This window comes from Melozone crissalis, unplaced genomic scaffold, assembly GCF_028551555.1.
Source record: "Melozone crissalis strain CALT ecotype California unplaced genomic scaffold, PUWL_Pcris_2 ptg000041l_1, whole genome shotgun sequence".
Lineage (NCBI taxonomy): Eukaryota > Metazoa > Chordata > Aves > Passeriformes > Passerellidae > Melozone > Melozone crissalis.
In genome coordinates, this window is record NW_026535819.1 from 4,292,886 (window position 1) to 4,308,493 (window position 15,608).

At 51.9% G+C, this 15,608-nt stretch overlaps 1 protein-coding gene across 2 annotated transcripts in view; it reads right to left on the minus strand.

Moving 5' to 3' along the window:
• Positions 1-292: 292 nt before the first annotated feature.
• NTNG2 (netrin G2) overlaps positions 293-15,608 on the minus strand; it is a 49,221-nt gene continuing 33,905 nt past the window's right edge. The window contains exons 5-14 of one of the 2 annotated variants that reach the window (XM_054284168.1): positions 14,155-14,181; positions 12,114-12,281; positions 9,890-9,958; positions 7,962-8,036; positions 6,937-6,987; positions 6,259-6,324; positions 5,729-5,803; positions 4,070-4,237; positions 2,936-3,070; positions 293-1,468 (exon numbers count right to left, since the gene is read on the minus strand). In XM_054284168.1, the coding sequence (XP_054140143.1) occupies positions 1,245-1,468; positions 2,936-3,070; positions 4,070-4,237; positions 5,729-5,803; positions 6,259-6,324; positions 6,937-6,987; positions 7,962-8,036; positions 9,890-9,958; positions 12,114-12,281; positions 14,155-14,181 (1,058 nt within the window). In that variant the 3' untranslated portion in view covers positions 293-1,244. The remainder of the gene's footprint in view (positions 1,469-2,935; positions 3,071-4,069; positions 4,238-5,728; positions 5,804-6,258; positions 6,325-6,936; positions 6,988-7,961; positions 8,037-9,889; positions 9,959-12,113; positions 12,282-14,154; positions 14,182-15,608) is intronic. The other variant, XM_054284167.1, reaches the window with a different exon arrangement.

The following is a 15,608-nucleotide window of genomic DNA, read 5'->3' on the forward strand; positions in this document are numbered from 1 at the left end:
GCTGCACTGGGGTTGGGACAGCTGAGGTCCCCATGGAGAAGCATCCCTGCCCTAGCCAGCCTTTTCCTGCTGCAGGCTCATTTGGAAATGGCCTTTTCACACAAGACCAGTGCTTAATATATCACTCAGGCTTTGCTCATTGTCTACAGTTAGTAGTCTAACCTAGGCTCAGCAAAGTAATTAGGAGAAATAATTAACAGCTCTCAGTGATGAAGCAACCTCTCTCTCCCTCCCCTCTCCCTCACCATGTGGTGCACCTTGGTAGTGACTCAGAAAACACAAGAGGACATGATGAATCCAAAAATAAGTCTTTACCTGTAATTAACTGTGCACACAAAAAGGAAAACGTGGTGATCAAGCAGCCATTAATAGTTGCTTTACTGGAGGAGGATACACCAGAATCAAATGCTCATGATAAAATGTCCCTTTAGGTCGTGGTTCTGTTATAACATTTAATCCAAACAAAAATAAGTCTCTACCCAAAGAAGAATTTGACCCGTACACCATACGGACATGTGTGGATAAGACGCTGCACCCCTCACGCTCCAAACGCCTCACGGCCCCCGTGTTCTCCATCAGTGCAAGAAAACAAAACCCAGCCATGAAAATACAAAATCAATGCAGCAACTACAGTCGTAGGCAACAGTATGTGCGTGGCCAGGCCGGGCCCGTGGTGGGATGTGGGATTTGCAGCAGGGATGGACCCGAGTCCCCTCTCCCCTCCCTCCTGTCCCCTGCGCGCTGGGGCTCCGCTCTTGTCACCACAGGCTCTCCCAAACCAGGACGCTGAGAGGAGGGAAAATAAAAACACCACCCCGGCCTATACCAAAGTAAAGAAAGTAAGAATTAAAAAAACCATCCCTCGGATCGCGGCACTGTTCTCCTGGGCCACCCTGTGTGGAGCAGGACAGATCCCTGTGCGGGGCAGGACAGATCCCTGTGCCAAGAGGGCAGACGGGCCACGTCCCACACAGAATGATGCTGTCCCTGTGTCCCATACAGAATGATGCTGCTGTCCCCATGTCCCACACAGAACGTCGCTGCTGCTGTCCCCGTGTCCCCAGCGGGCACGGCCCCCGGGCAGCACCCAGCGCCGGGCTCCCTGCGTACCTCTCTGCTTGGAAAGTGGCCCCAAAGACGTTGTGCAAGTCCTAGCGTGAAGGAAGGCGGAGGAGGAGGCGCTGGGGACGGCCACCCGTCACCTCGGCGTCGCCAGGCCCCCGGGCTGGGCTCGCCGTGCAGCCTCAGAGATCCACCCAGCCTGGCAGCTGCAGGGCGAGCATGGCCAGCGCCAGGGCGGCCGGGCTGCCGCGGGCACCGGGGGCACCGTCACAGTCCTGCTTGTCCACCTCGCAGCGGGACTGCTGGCACAGCACGCCTTTGAAGCCCACGGGGCAGATGCAGCGCTGGTTCTGGTAGCAGGTGCCGCCGTTCTGGCAGAGCAGGAGCTCGTCATCGCACACGTTGGCTGCAGGGGACAGGGAGAGGGGTTATCCTGCGGGGTTAAACCCCTTGGCTGCTGCAGGAATCAGATTTTAGCTCCTAGGGGTTACATTATCCTGCTGCAGAGTGAGAGGTGCATGGTTAAACCCCTTGGCTGCTCTAGGAATCAGATTTTAGCTCCTAGGGGTTACATTATCCTGCTGCAGGGTGAGAGGGAGAGGTGCAGGTGTTACCCTGCAGGGTTAAACCCTTTGGCTGCTGCAGGAATTATATTTTAGCTCCTAGGGGTTAAATTATCCCGCTGCAGGATGAGAGGTGCAGGCAGGGTTAAACCTGGAGAGTTAAAACTCTTGGCTAGCAGGAATTAGATTTTAGCTCCTAGGGGTTAAATTATCCCACTGCAGGGTGAGAGGGAGAGGTGCAGGCATTACCCTATAGGGTTAAACCCCTTGGCTGCTGCAGGATTTCGCTCCTAGGGGTTAAATTATCCTGCTGCAGGGAAAGAGGTGCAGGCATTACCCTACAGGGTTAAACCCCTTGGCTGCTGCAGGAATTAGGTTTTAGCTCCTAAGGGTTAAATTATCCAGCCCTCCCAGCACTAGAGTGTCACCGTCATATTTTCTGAAAAATCCCCTTGCCCAGGATTTCTCTCCTGGGAAGCTGAGAAGCCTCAGAGAAAAAATGAAAACAATAATTATCTGATTTGCTTCTCCTGTTTTTCCCTGCTTTGGAATGTGATTGGACATTGTTTACCCACAGGTGGTTGTTTCATTGGTTTCATGTGAATTGTTTTTACTTTTTGATCAATTGCAGCCAGCTGTGTTGAGGCTCTGGAGAGTCATAAGTTTTTCAGTAGTATCTTTTAAACTTCTGTCTGTATCCTTTCTGTATTCTTTAGTATAGTTCTAGTATAGTATTCTTTAATATAATATAGATCATAAAATAATAAATTAGCCTTCTAAGAACAGATTTAGACCTTCTGTCTATATCCTTTAGTATAGTTTTAGTATAGTATTCTTTAATATAATATAGATCATAAAATAATAAATTAGCCTTTTAAGAACATGGAGTCAGATTTAGGTCTTCTGTCTGTATCCTTTAGTATAGTTTTAATATAGTATTCTTCAATATAGTATGGATAATAAAATAATAAATTAGCCTTCTAAGAACATGGAGTCAGATTCTTCCTTCCTTCATCTGGGTTCATCTGTGAACCCCGCAAATACCAGACTAGAGCAGCTCCAAGGCCAGCAGAATGCAGTGGAGGGGTGCAAAGCTATAAAGCTATATATCCATATAACTTTATATAGCTATAAAGCTATAGCTTTTCCATGGCCAAAGACATAAAATAATTTTAGATTTGGGAGGAATGGCCGGAACCTGCTCCCCCTGCACCCCGAGCATCACGAGGCACCCGAGCCAGCAGTGCTGGAGGTGCTGCTGCTGTTTGGAGGCCCCTCTGAGCTGGCTGGCCCTGCAGGGGGGTACTCACGGAAGCAGCCCTGTCTCCAGTAGTAGTTGGGCAGGCAGTCGTCACACTTGGGCCCCATGGCGCCTTCCCTGCACTCACAGTAGCCGGTCTCGTTGCAGCGGTCGTGCATGGAGCCGATCTGGTTGCAGTTACATTCTGGCCAAAGACAGGAGGGTCAGAGCCTGTCCTGCCTGGGCTTCTGTGCATGCAGCTCCCTGAGGGAGGGGCTGGGGGCTTTGGGGAGGTCTGGAGATGTGCTGTGGAGGAGAGCTTAGAGAACAAGGGGCTGGGAGGACACGTTGGCCTGAGAGGACCAAACAGTGCAAAGAGCCACAGGGGCAAAGGCCACCCCTCTTTGGAGCTGAGCCCTTCCTGGCTGAGCAAGGCATCTGAATTCAGTCAGAAAGGCTTTTTACTGTGAGGCACAGGGTGCCCAGAGAAGCTGTGGCTGCCCCTGGATCCCCGGAAGAGTCTAAGGCCAGGTTGGACAGGGCTTGAAGCAGCCTGGGATAGTGAAGCTGTCCCTGCCCATGGCAGGGGGTGGAACTAGATATCTTTCAACCCAAACTGTGATTCTAATTTTTAGGCTTTGTTTTCAGGGAAGAGATGCCTTGGCAGGTTGCAGAGACTGTACCAGCTGCCATCCTTGCAGAGCATGCAGGTGGGCCCCACACACTCCAGAGAGGGGCTGAATGAGGCCCATTCACAGAGCGAGGACCCAGCTGGGGCTGTGCTCACCTATGCAGACATTTCCTGTGCTCACCTATGCAGACATTCTCCCTGCTCACCTATGCAGACACTCCCAGACTCTCAGTTCTCACCTATGCAGACATCCCCTGCTCTCACCTATGCAGGCATTCTCTGCTCACCTGTGCAGACACACACACATTCCCTGTTCTCACCTATGCAGACATTCTCCCTGCTCACCTACGCAGACACTCCCAGACTCTCAGTTCTCACCTATGCAGACATCCCCTGCTCTCACCTATGCAGACATTCTCTCCCTGCTCACCTGTGCAGACACTCACAGACACTCTCCCTGCTCTCTGAGTTGTCACCTATGCAGACACTCCCTGCTCTCCCTGCTCACCTGTGCAGACACTCACACTCCCAGCTCTCACCTATGCAGACATTCTCCCTGCTCTCCCTGCTCACCTATGCAGACATTCTCGTCGTCCAGCTCGGCGGAGCTGTTGCGGTAGAAGCCCAGGCGGCAGTGCTGGCAGTGCTGGCCCCGCGTGTTGTGCTTGCAGCTCACGCAGGTCACCACGTTCAGGAAGTCGATGTAGCTGCAGCGGTTGGAGTGGCCGTAGCACTCGCAGTCTGGGGAGGAGAGCAGGGGACAGCTGGGGCTGGAGTGGCTTCCTTTGTGCTGGGAGCCACTGTGGAGGGTCCCTCACTGCCTGAGGGAATGCCATGGCCACTGCCAGAGCAGGGCTGGGATGTGCTGGGCAGGAGGAGGGCACACAACTCTCCACCACCATGGGGGGATCGGGCTGGAAATCATCACTCAGAGAGCAGAGCAGGGGCAGGGCCCTGTGATCTTGGGGTGTGGACGGGCAGGAGCCAGCCCCCTGCAATCCCAGGACGTGATTTCTTTCAGAAACTGCATGTGGAGGGGAGTCAGGTGTTAATTACACAGCTGCCTTGTTAATGAGCAGAGCCTGGGTTGGCTCTGGGGAGGCTGTGAGGAGCCCTGGCAAAGGCTCTGCCCCACTGGGAACAGAGGGGACTGGCCCGTGGGATGGGGCTGGCAGAGGTGCTCTGGTGGAGATGGAGCTGCTGTGTGTCTAGGTAAAACCTCACAGCCTCTCCTTTTCCCTCTGTCTCCCTTCTCAGCCCCTTCCTGTTGTACCTTTCTGTTGTGAAGGGTGGGGCTCTCAGGTTAAATGTTTAAAATAAGCCTGTGCAAGGCAGTGTGGCTTGTGTGGGATCCTTCCACAGCTGTGGACAGGTGTGTGGAGGGCTTGCCTGGCACAGCACAGCTTGTAAAGGCTGCTGGTGGGGTGGGAGATGCCACCATCACTTGGCCAAGTACTCCCATCCCCAGGGCTGATCTCTCTCAGCTGTGGGCACGTGTTAGAAAACAATCTGTGGGTGAACTTGTACTCAGGGAGATTGGATTTTGTGCTTCTTGTGTTTGCTTTTTGTTACCATGGCTTGGGTCGGTGACAGCCTGCAGTGTCAGATCTGGGCGCTGGATGTTACTGGGAGTTTGTAGATATTTGAGTTTATAGATATTTGAGTTTATATAGTAAGATGTGCAACTCAGAACAGGACTTGTGGCCCAGCTGGCCTGGTCAGGAGGTTCCCAGCCAGCAAGGGCAGGGGATAACATGAGCAGAAACAGCCTCAGCCAGGTCTGAGCTCTCAGAGCCTTTGGAGCTGGGGCTGTGTTCCAAACAGAACGTTAAACATTGAAGGATGGCAGAGGGGTGGCAGGGAAGGGTGTGGGCTGGCATGCACATGCAGCTGGAGGAGGAGATGTGCTCAATGACATGATGACCAGGGAAGAAGGGGCAGGGCAGAGGTTTCCCCATGGTTCACAGCTGCCTGAGGAGGAGCTGAGAGTCTCTTGTGATCTCTGTGAAGTAATTTCTTCTTCATCAACTGATATCCAAAGAATTTCAGCTCAAACACTGCCTGCTGCAATTCCCAGGTGTTGTTTCAGACCAGGGAAGCACTGCTACACACAGCCTACAGCTACCCACGACTCAGACAGACCCTCCCCACCTTCTCCATGTCTGATTCTGCAGGACCACATCACCTGAGTGAGGTCAGGGAGCCCTGGAGCTCCTCCCTCCCTCCGCTTACCTTTGTAAGTTTCAATGGGAGCCACTGGGCCGGAGTTTGGTTTGAGCCGGATGAGTTTTGAGCTCTTTGAGGATGCTTGAGAAAAATCAGAGAAAGGCTTTTTCCCACAGCTTAGCAGCACCCCGTGTCCTCCCCTGCCACAAGAACAATGCCAAGCCAAGAGCACCGTGCTGGCAGCACTGGCATCCATTTATGCATCCTGGTAGCAGCTACATTTCTCTTCTTCCCCGCCCCTCCTCAAAGTTTGATGCATGAAACACTCAATGCATGGATAACACAATGCACAACACTGCTGCAGAGCTGGGAGCAGCTACTCACACGTGCCCCCTTTATGGGTGCTTGGTGGGGTGGTTTGGGATGAGGATCTGCAGTTTACAAACCATTTTCTACTGGCCACAGAGGTCAGGCCAGCTGGCACCCAAACTCTGTGAGGAGGACGAGTGCTACGGAGGTGGCATCTGGCAGGGGTTGCTGGAGGGTCCTGCAGAGCAGGTGCTGCTCCAGCTTGGCCCTTCCCCAGCAGCACATACCTGTCTTTTTCTTGTGCTTCTTGCCTGCAGAGTGTGCTGTGCGCCCTGGTTTGCTCTTCGGAGCCGCTGGAGGATAGAACAGGTCTGAGAGCTGTGCTGGGAGGGGGCTCCAGGGCCATGTTACCCTGTTCCCTCAGGGAAAAGGGCTGTCCCGGCTGGAATGGGCTGACTGGGGACTGTGCTGTCCACACAGAATGCCCCAGCACTGGGGGTAAAGGCCACCAAGCCTTTTTGTGCTTTCTCAAGGCCCAGGCTGAGCAACACTGAGGTCCCACGGGGTGTTTGGAAGTGGGTTCTGAATCCATTGGATTTTTTGTGGAGTTTGTGCCCTTGCAAGTGCTGGGTGGCCAGCTCCAGCCACCTGTCTTGGTCACAGCCTCACAGTGACAGTGGTGGCAGGAGGTGGCTCTGCTCCCCATGGGCTCAGCCATGGTCAGGGTGCACCCGTTCCTGCTCCCAACACCATCCCTGAAGCTGCTGTGAGCCCTGCTGGTCTCCATGGCTTTCCTTGGCCCCAAACAGCCCAAAAAGGCCTCCCTGGGGCTGGATGAGCAGAGCTGGACGCTCTGAGTAGGAGATTGTACAATAGGGGTTGTGCTGAGGACAGCTGGGTGTCCTGGCCTGTGGCCCTGAGGGACAAACCTGCCCTGTCCCACTTGGGGACAGGCCTGGCCTTACCTCTCATGCTCTCGGGAGGCTCTGGTGGCTTCAGCTTCTCTCCAAGTGCTGCTGTGTTTGGTGGGTCATCAGAGAGAACATCACATTTAAAACAGATCCCCTCTGGTTTGCTTAGCAAGGTGGCAAAGGGACACTGGGAGCTCTAGGCAGTGTCTAGGCCGGGTCACTGGAGCTGTATCTGTTGAGGATGTGCTGAAGCAGGAAGGAGAGACAAACTCCCCTCAAATTTAGCATCTATAAGTGTGAGGAGAGGCAGGAAAAATATTCCTAAGGGGAGGGTGTGGGAGCTGCTGGGCAGCTGAGTGTTGGCACGTGGTCCTGGCACTGCCCAGGCACAGAGAGCAGAGCAGAGCACTGCCAAGGCTGTCAGCACTGCTGGCCCCTCGGTGTGGCTCCATCCCTTGTCACTGCAGCAGAAGCAGCTCTGCCTCTCTGTGAGCCCACACAGGCCCAGGATGCCGTGATCTGCACAGGAGGGATGCTAAAGCTACAGCTGAGTGAGCTACATGGGGTGGGAAAGGGGAGCTGAGCACAAGGGCAGCTACCAGAGCGTGTGTGTGGTGGGAACCCTGAGGAGGAGCAGCTTCAGCCTCAAATTTCTCTCTCCAGCCAGAGAAAAACCTCCCAGGGCTCCCACCCAGAGCACCTCAGGCAGCCACAGAGGAGCCTGAGCCAGGAAATGCATCAGAAGGATCTGAGCAGCACAGGCCTATCCACTCACAGGGAGATTCTGCTCTACAAACAGGCTCCAGCCTCGGGAGATGACAGCATTTCCATGATCCTCTCCGTTCACACCAGCAGCAAGCTGTGAACAATCCCTTCCACCACTCACCCTGCTCATCTCTCATGTACAGACTGAACCCTGAGGCTCAGCCCAGTGCATGCAGGGCACAGACCAGCCCCGAGCTCCTTGCTGGGCAGGAGGAGGAGAGAGCCATGGAAAACACAGATGCAGAGCTAGAAACTACAGGATTCTTTGAGCTGGTTCTTGCTGGCAGGACACAGCTCAGCCCTGTGGCTCCTACCTGGTGCTCCTGGGCCAGCCTTGGCTGGGGGAGAGCCCACCTGCAGCGGGGCAGCCGCTGACAAGTCAGGGAAGTCTTGCAGTGATCAAAGAGAAAATGGTGTTACTGGGGGAGCTGGGATCCCACAAAAGCCCTGCAGCATTCCCTCAGGGAGTCAGAGCCCCAAATCCAGCACCCAGCCCTGTGCCATGGGGGATGAACTGTGAGGGGCAGTGTGTGCTGAGCTGCTCTGCGTTCACACCTGAGCCTGCACCCCTCTGCTCTGAAATAACAGCACACACACCTGGGATGGAGCCACCAAGCCCTGCTTTCCAATCCCAGCCTCCACACCCTCCTTCAGGCTCTGCTGCTCCCTCAGAAATACAAATCAAAGAATTCCCAGCCACCGCAGAGAAGTTGAAGCAGCAAGAAATTGTGTAGCTCACTTGTTTGGTTTCCCTGCAAACCCTCACCCCCACTGGCTCCATCCCCCTCCCCTGCTTCTCAATATTGGTAACCATCTTCAGGTTTGCTAGAAAACAAACCAGGGACTAAAAATTTTAAAAGCCATATTATTAATTTCAAGCTCCAGTTGGGTAACATAAGGAGGAGGAGGAAAAAAAAAAAATCTCATGATTCTTGCCAAGTTTCAAAGGACAAACCCGGGTAGGAGAGAAATGTGATTTCCCAGCTTCATCAAGGGGATGATAAACAATACAGAATAAAAAAGAAAAAAAAATTATTTTTTTAATGACAAGCTCTAAGAGAAGGTGATAGACATTGTCCTTTTCAGCTGGAAAGTGGAAACCAATTGATATTAATACGGTGTTAAAGAGAATATGAAAAAATCCCTGTGCAAATTGGCAAGGGTTTAATTAGAGTCACAATAAAAAACAGCCCTGGAGGCATTTTGCTTTTTAGTCATTCACATACACCTCCACTCAATCGCATTTACAGAGCCAAGAAAATTATTAATGCTCATTATCCTGAGAACCTTTCCCTTTGTAGCTCTGGGCCATAATGGACAGTTTTACATTTTGAGAGGGGGAGAGAGACACATTTTGCCCCAGACCCACTTCATAAAAATGGGAAACGAGGGGCAGCTCTGATGGAAATTGCTGTTCTTGCTGGCCTTCTGAGGAAGTGGAATAAATTGAACCAAGAAGTCACATTTCATAGCAAAAACCACTGGGGCAAACAGCACTGGAGAAGGTGGGGGAGCAGCCTGGAAAATCCTTCTCAGGGATTCCTTTCCTGCAGGACCTCCCCAAAGCCAGGCTGTCCATGCTCAATTTCTTTGTGACCACCCAGCATCCCAAAGCTCAGATTTTAAAGCTTCTAAAATTCAGAAGGGCTCAGGCTGGTCCTGTTTTTCCCAGAGGTGAACGGTCACTGCTGAGACTGCCATGAACCACAGGGAGGAAAATTGAAACAGGAAAAAAAAATTAAAAAGGAAAAACTTGGGTTTTTTGGTGGGGTTTTTTCGCTTATTTTGAACATGGGAAAAAATGTAACAAATGGCAAGGAAGAAGTTGACAGGCTTCAAGGAAGGCTTTGAAATAACAGAACTGCAGAAGGCAAAGGAGAACAGCACTTAATTCATCCTCCTAAGGGTAACCCTGTGATTTCTCTTTCTTCTACCCACTCTGGCAGCTTCCCCTGCCTGCAGACCCCATGCCTTGCCCATGATCTCCTCCCTGTCCCCCCTGTATGGCACAGAAAGCATCCTGCATCCTACATCCTGCAGCACGACCACAGCTCCACCTTGACCACGAAAACACCACGAGCAGCCAAAGGAAGCAGATGTCTAGCAGCTCCACGCAACCCAGAGACAACCCAAATCTAATCTACTCCTCTGAGCCTACGTGCCACGCTGCTCCTGCCGAGCTGCACCCACTGCTGTGCGGAGGAGAAGGGAAAAACACGCAGGGTTTGCTGCCTTCAAATACCTGGGTTGTTCTGTGGCTCTGTCACGGGCACTGAGGCAGCAAACTCAGAGGCTGGTCTGATGATGCTTGCTTATGGTGGGAAGCAGAAATTCAGAAATTCAGAGGGCAGAAGACAGTGCGTCAGTTAGAGGGTGGAACAGTGCAGGGATGGGATGGCAGGACTGGTTTGAATGTCTGGCTTTAGAGCAAGGAGGGATTTGAAAGCTCCTAAAATTCAGAAGGGGGGGTTACAACAGAGTACCTCACTTTGGGGTTCTGACCCTGTCTGGCTTTAGAACAAGGAGGGACTTTAAAGCTCCTAAAATTCAGAAGGGGAGGTACAGCAGAGAATCTCACTTTGGGGTTCTGACCCTGTCTGGTTTTAGAGCAAGGAGGGATTTAAAGCTTCTAAAATTCAGAAGGGGGGTACAACAGAGGATCTCACTTTGGGATTCTGACCCTGCTTGGGGGTCAGCTCCTGCAAATGTGCCCTACCAGGAGTTCAAGGGGTCACCTCTCTCGCAAAGTGTTCCCCTTGGGGCCCAGGTGAATCAGATCTGCAGGCCCTTGGGAATGCCATGGTTTTAAAGAAATACTTTCTGTTTTGCATGGAGGGGGAGCATTTCTGGCCAAAAGCAGATCAGAATTTAGCTGTGCCTTGGTTCCCTGTTGCTGGTCAGGGGCACAGAGTGGACTTTGGCATCAAGCCCCTCATGGTGCCCAGGTAAGAGCAGCTCCTTGAGCTGCTGGTGGCCCTGGCTGCCCTCTTGTGTGGAGCAGCCCCTCCAGGACACCATCCTGGGGTGGGACTGGCTCTGCAGAAGCACAGATGGGGATCTGGATGGGTGAGGAATGAGGAATTCAGACCTGGCTGTATCAAGCCAACAACCTGGCAGCTGGGCTGCAATTCATTAATTTTGTCCCTTGCCATCAGTTAATGAAAGCAGTAGGAAAACATTTTCTCTGCCCAGGAAGCACGTTTTGGAGAAGGAATAAACCCTGTGATGTCTCTCAGGTGCCTCAGAGCAGCCTGGCAGGAGAGGTTACCCCCAGCACCCCAACTCCCCAGGGACACTATCCTGCCTGTGCCAGAGGTGCCACAAAGGCAGAGCACTGCAAATCATACAAGAGACACACCAAGCAGCTACCCACACAAACACAGCAAAAAATAGCCCTAAAATGTCACTACAGGTGAGCATGGATAAAAATCAGATCAGCCCAAGTGCATTGTGTGGATGTGGATGTGATCAGCTGGCCCTGCTGGGGATGGGTGAGCTCCATGCTCACCTCCTCCTGCACAGGTGGATCTGGGAAAGGAGCTCTTCCTAACAGAGCTGAGCTCTGCACTCTTTTTCCAGGGTCACTCCAACTCCATGGAAGTTGGACCTAAACCCTCAGCTCCTTGATTAACTCCTCAAGCAGGGTACTTCCATGAATATATCTATATTTGCATAAACATGCAATCAAGCTTCCTCATCCCTTTGACTGGCTTCTGGCAGCTCCCCCAGACAGACTGTTACTAACATGCTGTGGGTGTAAAACGTCCTCCTGGGAAATATCAGGCCCTGAAAGCATGGCAAAGGGAGGAATGCGTGTCTAATTCCCCCATGAACAGCTTAAAAAAATGTCCTGCTGTTAAGTTTTATCTGCTCATTTCCAAAAGACAAGGAGAAACTGCTGTCTCCTTGTTCAGGGGAGGAGGGAAGGAGGAACCCCCAGAAAAAGGACAAAAGTTTTCCTCCACTGGGAGATTTCAGAAATTAGGAAAGGATGTTTCTGGCACGTGGGTGAGTTCCAGCCCTGCTTGGACAGCAGCCACTTGGGGAATGCTGGAATTCTGCAACAGGAAAACTGCACCTGCAGTACATCCATGGGTTTGCTGCAGGACTGGGACAACCAGCAAGGACAGAGCAAAACATATGGGCTGCTCTGAGTCTGGTGGCAAGAGGCAGGAGGTCAGGGGTAGAGCAGGATGGGGTACAATTCCCCTCTCCTTACAGAGAAATACGTGGTTTAAATTTATCATGGATCAAAAAACTCTTCATTCCCTTCCTGCCCTGCTTGTCACGGAGCTGTGAGAGCAGCTGTGCCAGAGAAAACAGGGCTGCCTGGTGAACCAAGCCAGGGTGATTTTTATCCATGTCCCTTTATCATCCTACAGAGCAGAGACCCACGGCCACCAACACAGCAGCTGAACGAGGAGCAGAGTCCTGGTCCTGAGCAGGGCAGGGAGCATGGCACCCACCTGGCTGGGTGGTGGTGGCTGGTAGGGGGGTGCTGGTGGTGGCTGTGGTGGTGGTTGAGGTGGTGGTGGCGGCTTTTGCAGTGGTGGTTTTTGCAGTGGTGGTTTTAGCCGTGGTGGTTTTAGCCGTGGTGGTTTTTGCCGTGTTTACTCGCTGCGGCCGCTCGTACGCTGACAAGCAAAGAGAAGAGTTGGGAGGCACTTATGGGGGGGTGCTGGGTTTCCATGCCAGCCTGCACACACTGAGGCTTCTGCTGCTGCTGCTGGCCTGGCCTGGTGACAGATTTCTCAGCGTGGTCACAACTGGGGCACCGGCAGGATTAAGGCGACGCCGCTCGATGAGGCATTGCAGCCAGGGCGTGCGTGTGTGTGTGTGCGTGTGTGTGTGTGTGTGTGTGTGTGTGTGTGTGTGTGTGAGTGAGCAGGGGCTGCAGCCTGGGGCTGTATCAGCTTACTCTCTTGGTGCAGATATTGGCTTAAATACTTACAGCTCCATCATAAACTAATTGCCAATTAAGCTGAAAGGGGGAGATGAAGGCACGTCTGGGCAGGGATGGGGTGAGGAGCGGGTGGGAGGTGCCAGGCCAGGCTGTGCTCCCACTGCCCACTGCCCACATGCCCAGCTGAGCTCCATTCCCTGCTGCCACCCCTCCCCAAATCACCTGCCACCCTCAAAGCCAACCAGGACCATTGGCACCCTTGTTTCCAGTGGAACACTTCAGATTTTGGGGTGGTTGGAGGTCAGCAGAGCCCCCGAGGAGCCAGGAGTGATCCTACCCCAAAGCTCCCCACAACAACCTGACTAAAATAACACTGGGACACAAATTCCTGCTTAACTTACACCTGCTGCCCTCCTGTCCTTGTTTGTCCCACTGCTTCATGCAGATTATCGTGCTTAATTTCATAATAGCCCTGAGCTAGTTTAAATACTTAATTTAGGTCACTTCTAGTCTCCTATGTGGGCTAAATAATCTCTCCTTAACTGGCCTTGGACATAAATCCCTCCTGTCCTCCTCCTGCACATCACTCCCAGCACCCTCCCGGCTTCCAGGGAAACAAAAGTAGTGCTGAGGATGCCAAGCTTTGTAAATGGGAGGGAAAAAAGTCATCAAAATGGTTTTGAAGACAAAGGTGAAGAATATTTTGAGCTGTTGAAACATTTATTTCTTAAAAATCCTAAATTACTTAAGGGAGACCTTTAATTTTTATTTGAAAATTTCAAGCAATTAACTGCTAAAAATCTAAATATGGTTCATTAACCCAGAAAACCTGTCCTCCACTTTTCTATTAGGTGCATTTTTCTTAATTGCATTTGCATTTCCCTGAAACGATTCCTCTTCCAATTCTTCCCACTTGCCTGCAAACCAAAGAACTCATTATTCATTCAGCTCCCTGATTTGTTTCTTCTGGAGGGGCACTCTGCACCACAACACTCAAACCCAGGCTTCTGCTTACCCAAAACTCCAGGCTCTTTGATATCAAACTACCTCCAGCTTTGTTAAATAAGGAGCACTCTCCTGCCATCAATCTTGCAGCAGAAATCCCTGCTGAGCTCTGCCTTTGCTGCTGACACCTCACAGACATTTGTTCATATGCATACACGTGTACATACAGATGTACACTCACTCTGGATGCTTTTTTATTGATAGCCCAAGGTGACCCAGACTGGGTTCTACACCAAATAATTCACACCCAGCTCCTTCTCAGAGCAGAATTCTGCAGCACTGGGGGGTTAAGGGGGGACTTCACAGCCAGCACTGGTGATTTTGAAGAGTCTTTTTTTATTTCCTTTGCAGCTGCCATACTAACGAACCTCATGGGGGGAAACCACGCCAGAGGAAGAGGCAAAATGAGGCTGCTGAAGTCAGAGGAAGAAAATATAAGACTCTTTGACAAGACAGAAAATGAGGCACAATTAGGGAAGACTTATTGCCTGGAAAATGATAATGGATAGAAAATAACCATATTTTTTTTCCAAGTGACATCCACAAGGATCATGCACCGAGGTGTTAAATGCCAGCATTTCAGTCAGGGTTTTACTTACTGCCAAAGGCTGAGCCTGCAGCTGCACCTGCAAAAAACAAGAGGAAGCCCAGTCACTGGAAGCAGGACACCACCAGAAGATCACACAGACACACACCATGGGACTGAGCAGCAGCTAATTAGTGGGGGCTTGCTCACAGGCACATCAGTTTGCTGCTACAGCTTAAAAGCTGCTTTTGTCAGAGCACAGAAACAGCCAGACAACGCTGTCTGGGCTCCTGGCATCTCAAGCCTTTCACCTGGGGAAGGAAAACCAGCGTGGTCCTTGCTGGTGGGTTTTGCTGTTAACCATTTCCTTGGGCTGCTGTGACAGCCCAGCAAAGGACAAGCACACAGGAGCACTGGGCTAAGGACAGGCTTTAGGGTCTGAAAAATCTCAGAATCACAGGATGGAAAAGGTCATCTAGTCCAACCTATGAGCCAACACCTAAACCATGGCACTGATGCCGCATCCAGTCTGGTTCTAAACACACGCAAGGGCCTCCCTGCTGTTACACGTGGATGAATCATGGAAAGTCTCAGCTCTGAGTGAATATAAAGCACAGTGATGGAAGAGGCAGGGCTAGCAAGAGCAGAGCTGGGGCAGAGGAAGAGGATGTTGATTTGGGGAGGAGGAAGCAGCGGAGAGAGTTGGGTGGGAATGAGGAAGACTGAATGACAGATGGGAAGAGACATGAATGGGAGAAGGAAGAGCAGAGGAAAAAGGGAAATAGGAAGAGACACAAGGAATGGAGGGGAGGGAAAGAGAGAGAACAGCATGTCTGTGCCTGTCAGCACCAGAAACTCTCCCAGGCTCCTTTGAAGCAATGCAGTCGCTTGGTGGGAGCTGACAAGCTCGCTCCCTTTCAAAGAACCTGCTCATCTACCAGCCCTGGCACACACAAAACATTCCTGTCACGGCCTTCGGAGCCTGAATTTCAGCTTTGATCATCCTAAAGCACATAAATCTTTAAAAAAATTTGGGGGGAGGGAGAGAAAAGATTCTCTTTGGTAATGCTCAAAGCTGCTGCTTGAAAGGCTGGAGTGGCCACTGTGGCTTGGTGACATTTAAACAAGTTTGCTAATGTGGAGTGGACAGGAGCCCAGGAGGAACCAGCCCATCTGTGGTGCCTCCTGCCCCAATTCCTGGTGGGAATGCATCCTGCATCTCGTCTGTGTGCTGCCACCGCTGTCAGAGCCGTGTTCCTGCAGCAGTGGAGGAGGCTGGGGCTGTGCAGGGGACACCAGCAAGCACAGACAGCATCCAGAGAGCAGCCAGCACTCCTGCAGCTGAGCAGAGCCTGCCCAGAGTGCTCAACACCATCTTTGTCACAGGACAATAACCGGCTTTGCCCTGAAGCTGTGGTTATATCTCAGCCTAAGGTCATCATCCCTGCTCTTGACCATCACTAGATTCACCACTCCACATCCAGCAGCCAGCACATCCCCTCTGCATCCACCAGATCCTTTCAGTTC